The sequence below is a fragment of the Nicotiana tabacum genome, chromosome 12 (genome assembly GCF_000715075.1).
Source record: "Nicotiana tabacum cultivar K326 chromosome 12, ASM71507v2, whole genome shotgun sequence".
NCBI lineage: Eukaryota > Viridiplantae > Streptophyta > Magnoliopsida > Solanales > Solanaceae > Nicotiana > Nicotiana tabacum.
In genome coordinates this window covers 127407866-127418336 of record NC_134091.1, presented here as the reverse complement: position 1 = coordinate 127418336, position 10471 = coordinate 127407866, and the positions used below count along the sequence as shown (strand labels likewise).

General features: G+C 35.5%; 1 protein-coding gene across 2 annotated transcripts; it reads left to right on the top strand.

Annotated features, from left to right (window-relative positions):
* The first annotated feature begins 2168 nt into the window (after positions 1–2168).
* Positions 2169–10096, top strand: LOC107817457 (putative bifunctional methylthioribulose-1-phosphate dehydratase/enolase-phosphatase E1 1). Of its 2 annotated transcripts, XM_016643287.2 has the most exons (12): positions 2169–2646; positions 4380–4516; positions 4997–5092; positions 5228–5347; positions 6744–6833; positions 7030–7212; positions 7344–7499; positions 8251–8400; positions 8483–8584; positions 8910–9019; positions 9122–9240; positions 9905–10096. In XM_016643287.2, exons 1-12 carry the CDS (start codon positions 2409–2411, stop codon positions 9994–9996), a joined length of 1593 nt encoding a protein of 530 aa, XP_016498773.1. In that variant the 5' UTR covers positions 2169–2408; the 3' UTR covers positions 9997–10096. The 2 variants fall into 2 exon arrangements, with proteins under 2 accessions (XP_016498773.1, XP_016498774.1); XM_016643288.2 differs by lacking the exon at positions 7030–7212.
* Positions 10097–10471: the final 375 nt, after the last annotated feature.

The window sequence follows — 10471 nt, the reverse complement described above, 5'->3', positions numbered from 1 at the left end:
ACCCAGAGACCGATCAATACCGAGACCGGCCAAGATCGAGACCGAGCCAAGAGACCGATCAATATCGAGATCGACCAAGATCGAGCTCGAGACCCAGAGACCGATCAAGATTGAGATCGGCCAAGATCGAGACCGAGTCAAGAAATAAAAAAGCCGTTATAGCCGCAATTGGGAAAAGAATCTCGGTGAAAATTATGGCTTGAATCAAGGAAAAGATAATTAATTAATTTATCATGGGATCCCCACTATGTATTTTTAATTATATCCAAAATCGAATTTTCCCACTATATTAAGAGTTGTTATCATTTGTAGAGCATCAGATTCATTCTGAGATATATTGAAAAATAAAAGCAAATACTATCCTTTTTGGGCTTTTGATATTTAGTCATATTATTTTTTCTACCAATCATTTTTTACTCAATTTGAGGGTGATAAAACTTGAAGGCTTAGGCTAACTAGTTCATTCAGTTTGCATTCGTCTCTTTTATAACTAATTTCGATTTTTATTTACATATCTTTCCCAATTTGTATCAATTTATATCACGTATTCTTAGAACTATGTATAAATTCAACTCTATCCATTTTTCGGGTAAACAATAAACTAGTTTTTAGGAGGACTATCAAGTTTAATTAGTATGATCGGTAGATGATTGTCGTCTCAATACTTATTGAATAAAACGAAGGATTTAAATAATACATGTTGATAGTATAAGAAAATTTACACTATCATTATATTTTAGAATGTTGTAATAGATTACTTGCTTTATTTTTTAAATTAATAATTTTATTTTATTATGGACAATTGATTGTAGTTATCTCTTATATCGTTGACCTACTACTACTACTATAAAAAACTCTTTTACATTGTTTGTTTATAGAAGTTAACATTTGCATGTGGCAAGTTTCTTTAGAGTCACAATTGGGTTAATTCTTCTTTTTATTTTTAGTTCGCGCTGCTTTACACTAGAAAATAGGGAAAGTGCACAAACAACCATTCTTAGGACTGCTATTTAAAGATTAGCCAATACTTATTTTTTTCTAAAATTTTGAACTAAAAATCTTAATTTTAAGACAATTCAAGACATTTGTTTCCCGAAAAATTAAAGTAAAAAATTAAAATTCAGGACACATTAGCTAATTCCTAAATAGCAGTCCTTTAGAATGGCTATCTAGTGTCATTTCAACCTAGAAAATGCTGAAACCACCCCAAGCCCGATGTCTTGGCTATCTGCTGACCCGGGAATTGATTTGGGATCTATACACAAATAGCCGGCCCATTGTTTAATTTTTCTAGTTATATACTTATACACATATAATATATAAATTATACATATATAATATCTCCACCGGCTATTTTTAGTTTAAATGGTTGGGTAACGGCTATTTGGGTAAATTCTTCAATTCATTTTGGGCCTTCTTTTGCTGGACAGGTTCAACCGGGTTTTTGTGCTTGCCCAACCAGCCAGTGTTATAAATGTCACATGTTGATAATGCAGATAAAATAGACAAAGCATAAGGGATTAAATCAAATTATCAGCCATAAAACCAAGAATAAACCTGGCAATTATTGAATTCACCATTTATTATTTTTATCTAGTGTACACTAATTATATACGATTAAACATGTATTATATATAAATTATATGTTCGCTAGCTATTTTTAGTTTAAACAATTCGACGGGCGGTTATTTAGGTTAATTCTTCATAATTATTATTTTTACTCAAAAGGGAAATACATTTACTTGAAAAATTAAACAATTCATGACACACCACCATAGAAAATCTATGTGATAATTTCTCTATCCCATTTTATGCAAAGCTTTTACTATTTGAGAAGTCAGAAAAAAATTCTTTGACTGTAATCTTTTAAAACTCTTTTTAACTATTTTGAATGATTAATTATACTGATTTATACTCCTCATCCAATTTAAATGTATTAATTTTGCTTGTTAGTTTATTTTAAAAAAGAATACCAATATTTTTACTCTTAATGATATACTCTTTTTCTGGTATGCTATACACAAATTTAATTTAAATAAAAAATTTCTTTGGATATTCTTAAATATTTGTCCACTCAAACTAAGAAACATAAAATAAAATAAAATATTTTTATATAATTTTCAAATATAGTAGTATAAGTTTTCATTTTTCCTGAATATACATAAATTATACTGATGTTTTGATCCTCCTATTCTAAATTCCTTCACATAAATTGAAGCCGAAGGGGTAGAAGATAACCGAAAATAACTCATGAAAAATGTGCTCCAGACATCATATTCTATTCTAGTTCACTGATATTCAGGCAAACTATTTGGACTCTAAATACTGGACGCTAAATCGGCTCCTTACATCGAACCTATCAAAACAAACACATCCTAATACTAATAATATTCTAGTACAAAACAAATATGGCTGTAGCTTCAGCAGCTCCATTATTGGCAATGAACGGAGCTGTAAAAATGGCGACAAATTCACAAGTATACTTAGAAGGAACAAAGGTCAAAGAAACCAAGTCCTTAATAGCCGAATTGTGCCGCCATTTTTACAATCAGGGTTGGGTTTCCGGCACCGGCGGCAGCATCACCATTAAAGTTAATGATGATTCCATTCCTAAACCTCAACAACTTATTGTCATGTCCCCTTCAGGTAATTACCCATTTAACATCTTAATTTACACCAAAATCAATGGATAGTGTCTTAATTAGTTTGTGTTTAGTACTTCTCTTATACTTCATAACGCATTCCGCTCTGCATTTCTGCAAGAGGCTGTTTCCACCCTCTTGATTACACATGTCAACAACTTTAACAGTTACGCCAAGGCTTTACTTCTTCTCTGATACTTCCTCAATCCCAATTTATGCCACATAGTTTGATTCGTCACAAAGTGTAAGAAAGAAATGAAGACATTTGAAACATATGTTCTTAAAAATGCCATACATTCGGGTGGCTATAAACTTTTGAGACTTGTGGTCTTAAACTGTTAGTTTGGTGCACCACTTAGACTAATTTTCGACCCTCTTAAAATCTTGCCTAACTTTAGTTGCAGTCTGCTGAACTTTTAGTATAAGGAGCTGGTTCTTGGTACTGGTTCTAGCTACTGCTGTGAAAATAATGCGGAAATAAGTAAGAGAAGATACCTTTACGTGAAAAATCTCCGTGCTCAAGGGAGTAAAAATCACGACTCACCTTTTGGGATTTCTCTCAAAACTTCACTAAAATAATGACCAGTTTCAGGTTACAGCTTTATAACTTAAGAGATTAAATCCTAGTCACTTGACTGCCTAGTGCCTACAACCACTCTGATTGTAGCAAAATGTTCAAGCTAAATCTACCCTAAGACTTGAAATTTCTCAAAGAGAAAAGCCTCTCAAACAATGCTTTTCGTATAAGCAAATAAGGTTATAATTTCGAAACACCTATTACAAGATCTAGACAAACTAAAGAGCTGAAAGAATCTTCGATATCAAGGCTGGTTCTTCAGTTTGATCTCTTTCTTACTCTCACGACTTGCTTCTTGTGTTGTGCTTTCTCAATATTCTCAATGTAGGTGTTCAAGTTTGCAAGAAGACTATCTCAAAGTATATATAGACATACGTACAACAACAAGGAAACAATAAAAGATCTCCTAATCGTAGAGAATGAAGGAAGCATAAGCAAAATATATTTCTTTCCTTAAAACAAACTCTAAATATAACTCTACTTCCTTGTAAACTTGGTCTCCAAGTTAATAATAAAGATCCTCCAAGATTATCCATTTTTTGGGCGGCTGGTAGGTTATAAAACTTAAAATCAACAATATCTCGCGCAAAAAGTGAATTCTACTCCTGCTAGGATTAAGTGACAACACTTTACAAGAACCAACTAGCAGGACCAAGTCCTTCAACCTGTTTTCTTAACTGCATGTTTGTTAATCATCAAATTCTAATTTTCAACTAAATAGAAGGGGAGCTTTGGAACAATGGTAAAGTTTTATATGTGTGGCCTATAGGTCACGGGTTCGAGCCGTGAAATCAACCACTGGCCTTGCGTTAGGGTAAGCTGGACCCTGAACGTGGGATGCTTCATGCACCAGGCTGTCCTTGTTTTTGCGGTTAAACACACCATAATATTTGTGTGCTACAAGCTTTTCATTCAGGGTGAAATAGGAAGTTTGAAGTTAAATTATTTTCAAGTATGATTGTTACCCTTTCTTTAAAAAAAATTATTTTCAAATATAGAAACATGTCATTCTCTTTTAAATGGAATAATAAGGAATAGTGTCATATAAGCTGGAATGATGGGAGTAATTTAATTAATTTTGTATCCTACTCAATCTCTATCTTCTTTTTTTCAGTTATCTATTCTCTGAGTTCCGTGTATTTTTTGGGTTGTTTGATTAGGGGTGCAAAAGGAAAGGATGGTGGAAGAGGATATGTATGTATTGTCTTCAAACGGGTGTGTTTTATCTGCGCCATTGGCTAAACCGTACCCATATAAGTCTCCCAAGTGTTCTGATTGTGCTCCTTTGTTTTTAAAGGTATAAACTGTCATGATTCTTGTTTTGAATTTTTTTAGGTTGCCCAATTTGCTGTGTTGAATTGAGCTAAAGGTAGAATCTTGTGTTGCCACATTTTGTTTTGGTGTTCTACTTTAGCATGTGCAAGTTCCGTTTGCTAGAATTGGATTTATTAGTCAATCAATCAGTCAACTAGCGTCATCGCAGATCAGTTAGGGGTCAGCAATTAGATTTATCAGTTTGTGTGGATTATGTATTTCATGTATATTTGAACCAGTAACTGAAGACAGAGTGCTCGGCTTAAAAACTGAGTAAATGGAAATTGAAAGAATCAGCTAAGATCAGTCCCCCCCCTCCCCGAGCACCCCACAGTTCAACTCTCTAGGACTGAGATTGTGCTCTTAAATTAGCCAATCTATGTGCTTGATTCTCCTATTTTGGGTTTGCCGTGGATTCTACTTCTCCAATTGTTAACTTTCAATCTTTTTCTCCTTTTTCCAGGCTTATGAGATGCGTAATGCTGGTGCTGTTATCCATAGTCATGGAATGGAATCCTGTATAGTAACAATGCTCAATCCACTGTTAAAAGAATTTCGGGTAAATATGTGAACTTGGAGAAACATATAAGGCTATAATTCACATTTAAAGGACTTAGTTTTTAACAGTATAAAGAGTTGTTTTTGCCTCCATCTTATTCATCTCACTCATTGTTCTTTTTTTCTGTAATTACAGATCACTCATATGGAAATGATCAAAGGAATTCAAGGGCACGGTTATTATGATGAACTTGTGGTCCCTATCATAGAGAACACTGCGCATGAGAGAGAACTCACGGAATCTCTTACAGAAGCAGTATGGCCCTCCATCTTCTTAGAATCTCGTCTACCACACAGCGATATTCGTGCATATGAAAATTATGGATATTCATGCATCTGATATTGTTGTTATCATGGTTTGCTTCAAGTCATACAACATATTTGATATTTTCATGGTTTATGTTGTATGCCTATGAATCATGTTGAAAGTGTCAATGTCATTCCTGTTCCCGTTTGGCTGTGATCACAGAACTTCTAGGTAACAGTTCTCAACTGATAAACTAACAAGCTGTAGTATAGTCGGTAACGATTGTTCCATATTATGCACTTTCCCGTCACTACTGAAACTGATTCAGTACTTCTGAACTCTACATGGAAGAAAGAGTCTAGGTTTCATTTCTTTTTTCCTATTGTTTCGTTTTTAATGATGGTAAGCACCCTCCACTTCCAACCAAGAGGTTGTGAGTTCGAGTCACCCCAAGAGCTCACGGAATCTCTCACAACCTCTTCGTTTTTAATGATTCAGTACTTCCACTATGATGTAAGGTGCTATTATCACTATGAGAGATTCCGTGAGCACTATGATGGTAAGCACCCTCGGTCACAACCGCAGATAATTTAGAACTAGCAGCTCTGGTGTAAGGTGCTATCAATTATCATACAGAAAAGCAACCAAAGTTTCACCAAGGTCTGCTCTGGTTTAAGGTGCTATCATACAGAAAAGAAACCAAAGTTTCAACTTTTTAATGATTTTCTTTCAATGATAAAACTAATTAATGACATAATATGACTCGTTAAATTAATTTTCTACAAGAGTGAACCATGTTTTCTTGAAAGTACTGTGTATCAGGGTTGGTACCCTATGCTCTAATTTTGTAGTGTCCAAGTTTAATGATGATAATAAGAATGCCCATAGGTTTAGTATGAATTGCTGCAATGGGAGGATTTTCAGGAGGCTCTGTCTATCTGCCTAAAGGTCTTTTTTAAATTCATGCAAATAAAAAACGTTCATGCAAATTAAGATGCATCTTTTTTTCCCTTTTCTTTGTGGGGGTTCTGCTTTGATTCTTTTAGCATTGAAATCTTTTAGTAACTATCACATGTGCCCAGAGGCAAATATAGCACTATAAGTACGGGTTCAATTGAACCCATAACTTTCGACGCGGAATATAAATTTATATGTAAAATCTATTAAAATAAAAATAAATAGTAGATATGGACCCATAACTTTAATATTACAATGAGTTTAATGCTAAAAATCTTAAAAGTTAAACCCATAGGGTTTAAATCCTCGATCCCCCCTATACTTATCAAAACAAAAAATAAATCCTCGATCCCCCTCTGCATGTGAAGGAAAAACGATTTGTTTAATGATTCTTTTGTCGTGTGACACATCTCCTGAGAAGTAATGATCCTTTGTCCATATTGAGCAGATAAAAGCTTACCCAAAGACAACAGCCGTGCTGGTCCGGAACCATGGGATATATGTATGGGGAGATTCTTGGATCAGTGCTAAAACTCAGGTTTGTGTTGCTCGTCTAAAAGCGATCGTGACTGATAGCTATGGCATTTTGGCTTATTGTCTACCACCTAGATTCACAGTTCGAGTTGCTCCTTTCCCCCCTACCTCCTTATTTTTGGTTTTGGGGGGGGGGGGATGCGAGAAGGGTTTGGTTCACTCTTATTTTGAACTCTTCTAAATGATATCCTATCCTCCAGGCTGAGTGTTACCACTATCTATTTGATACTGCAATTAAGCTTAATCAATTGGGACTGGACTGGACAACACCAACTCATGGTCCCATTCATAACTCCAATGTTGCTTTAAGCAGCACTCGAAATGTCAAGACATCTGCAAAAGCAGGTGCTCTTGCTTCGGATGGTGACATTGAGCCACTAAGGGTAAGAATTTGAAATTTTGGACCATTCTCTAGTTTCTTAAAATTTATGGTATTTTCGTTTAAGCTTCATATGCATATTAATTAAGCTCTTGTTTCATGTCCGTGCATAGTGATTTTTGTAGTTTGGTGCAGCGTTGTGTCGTTTTGGATATTGAAGGAACCACAACGCCCATATCATTTGTTATAGATGTGCTTTTTCCTTATGCTCGTGATAATGTGGGGAGACATTTGGATGCAACATATGATTCAGCAGAAACCCAGGAGGATATTAAGCTTCTAAGAGCTCAAGTAAGATAAATCTCGAGCTGAGCTCTAGCTATTATTACTCATCCATTAGATAAGGACCATCCATTTGAATTTTCCGCTTGCAAGAAAATAAATGCTTTTCATAAATACTGACTAGCACGTCATCTTGCATTTTGCACTCACAACAATACACAGTTATACATATATCTGATAATAAAGCTAAGATGAACATGCTTTGCCTTTCTGAATTCAATTATACTAGAAAAGAGCAATGATTTAAAGGGTATCTCTCGAGCTCATTTGTGCTGCAGACGGAATTGGATAATGAGGGTATTGAGGAAGGAGTGGTGCTGCTGTCGATGAACTTCGATCATTTCAAGATTAAGAGTTTGGTTCTTTGGATCAAAGCAGTGTTGGACTTGGGTTCAAGTATTCTTTTTACATGACAGTAGGCATAAAACTAAGATATGAAAACTATAGATGAATAAAATTAGAACCCCACTAATGTGCTATTCTTGCCGAGGCTCTATTGGAAACAGCCTCTCTATCTCCACATGGTAGGGGTAAGGTTGCGTACACACTACCCTCCCCAAACCCCACTATGTGGGATTATACTGGGTTTGTTGTTGTTGTACTACTGTGCTATTCTTCTTATACCAAAACATGATTCAACATTTCTTCAGAAGTAGAAATTTGTCTCCAATACATGCTGAACGTAAAAAGCTGTAATCCATAGGTAGGTACTATGCGGTAAAACGAACTTAATTTTACCTCCTTTACATTCTTTTTTCAGGTACAAGAAGACTTGGAAAACGGTGTTGTCGGTGCTGTACCTATCCCCTCTGATGATGCTGGGAAGGAGGAAGTAATTGCAGCTTTGGTTACAAATGTTGAGGCAATGATTAAAGCTGACCGAAAGATTACTGCCTTAAAGGAGTTACAGGTAAGAGAATGGCATTGAAGTTATTTTTGCCCTTGTCTCATCTAAATATAATTTGTACTTGGCTTCATATTCTATTTCTCAGGGGCATATATGGCAAACCGGGTTTCAAAATAATGAGTTAGAGGCAGTTGTTTTTGATGATGTGCCCGAAGCTCTTGAGAGATGGACTGCTTTAGGCCTCAAGGTTTCTCCCATTATCCCCTTGTTTCATAAATTGGACTATTACTAGTATTAATATTGTTATAGCATGTGTCTCTGTAAGGTGACAATGGAATGTATCCTTTCCGGATATATATGTCCCTATGAGCGACTACACTGATCATTATATGTTTTGGCCACGTCCCTTTCATAAAGACCTAGTGTTAGCTTATGATCAAAGAAATCTCTCTATTATACCTTATCCAAAATCATTAACGGCTCGAGCCAGCTGCATTAAATGCTTTCTTCTTCATTGTCCTGTCAAGATGTATTTTGAAGTATATAAAATGACTAGTTATTTTGTCCCTAAGGTGTACATATACTCGAGTGGAAGCAGATTGGCACAAAGGCTTATCTTTGGTTACACAAACTATGGAGACCTGAGAAAATATCTCTGTGGATTTTTTGATACAACAGTGGGGTAAATTTCCTATCTTTCAGCAGGGCCGACATCTCTGATTTTAAAGCGATATCCTGATATCTTTTCATGTGAAGTAATTGATGTTTCTTCTATTTGTTGTAGGAATAAGAGAGAAACAAAAAGTTACACTGAAATTACGGCATCCTTGGGAGTAGATAACCCATCTGAGATTTTGTTTGTGACGGACGTCTATCAAGAAGCCATAGCTGCAAAGGCAGCAGGTAATGTTCTGCTTGTTTTAGTATGAAATATTCTCTACTTTTCAGTTGCAAGCTATCCCCCGTCCTACCATTAAAAGGCAACCCGATGCACTAAGCTCCCGCTATGCGCAGGGTCCGGGGAAGGGGCGGACCACAGAGGTCTATTGTACGCAGCTTTACCCTGCATTTCTGCAAGAGGCTGTTTCCACAGCTCGAACCCGTGACCTCCTGATCACATGACAACCACTTTACTAGTTACGCCAAGGCTCCCCTTCGTCCCCCTTCCTACCATTATTCCCAACTTAAAAACTCACATAAAAGTAATATAGCGTTTTGTTGGCTGCAATCACCACATAACTAATGCAGCTTTTGGTTGGCGGTATTAAATAATGTCTGCATTAAGTTATGTAGGAAATTTATCTATTTTATGCGCGATAGAGTGTAGAACAACAAATGTATTAGCAATATGGGGATTGAACTATTTTAAGACGTAATTGTCCCTTAGAAGTTAGTCATCGATGTATAACAATCTCTTAATTATTAATAACCGCATAACGGTTCGTTCATTATTAATTAGTGCATAACAAGTTTTTTCATTATTAATCTCCGTATGAATAATCCCCAACCAAATTACGCCCAATGTGTTATATTTCAATGAAATTTCTGACTTCTTTCCTTCATTCAGGTTTGGAAGTGATAATCTCAGTCAGGCCAGGGAATGGACCTTTACCAGAAAATCATGGCTTCAGGACAATCACATCCTTTTCAGAGATCTAAAGATGGAATATATTACTCTGTAACATTTTCCGCGTGCTTTATTACTCTGTAATATTTTTCGCGTGTTTTATTACGCTAAATGAATAATCAAGTTGGTGAAGCTTCTTCATCATCCCCCCTACTTAATCCCAAGGTAAGTTGTTCTATTGGCGGCTATGAAGAGTGGCGGAGCCAGAAATTCAAGCAAAGGAATTTACAAAAAAAAAAAATACTAAGTTGCACTAATGGAATTTGAATCTATGACCTAAAACAATTTTTGAACCCTTTGTCATTGCAGTATAATTTTTCTTTATGTTAAGGAGATTCAACAATTTATATATAACATAGTTCCAAAAATATTTGGACCGTATAAAATTTTATGGTACTACGGTTAGTGCGCATAGAACATAGGGGAGATAGATTACTTGATCATTCCCACACAGTAATATTATCATTCCTGTTGTAACAAATTTAAAAGTGGCCCGGCAAGGTTTTT

Excerpts from the sequence above, each read along its gene's own strand:
- LOC107817457 (XM_016643287.2), top strand. The coding sequence starts at position 2,409 with ATGGCTGTAGCTTCAGCAGCTCCATTATTGGCAATGAACGGAGCTGTA. Across the intron at positions 4,517-4,996 it reads GTGCTCCTTTGTTTTTAAAG|GCTTATGAGATGCGTAATGC; the intron begins GTATAAACTGTC and ends TCCTTTTTCCAG. Across the intron at positions 6,834-7,029 it reads GGATCAGTGCTAAAACTCAG|GCTGAGTGTTACCACTATCT; the intron begins GTTTGTGTTGCT and ends CCTATCCTCCAG.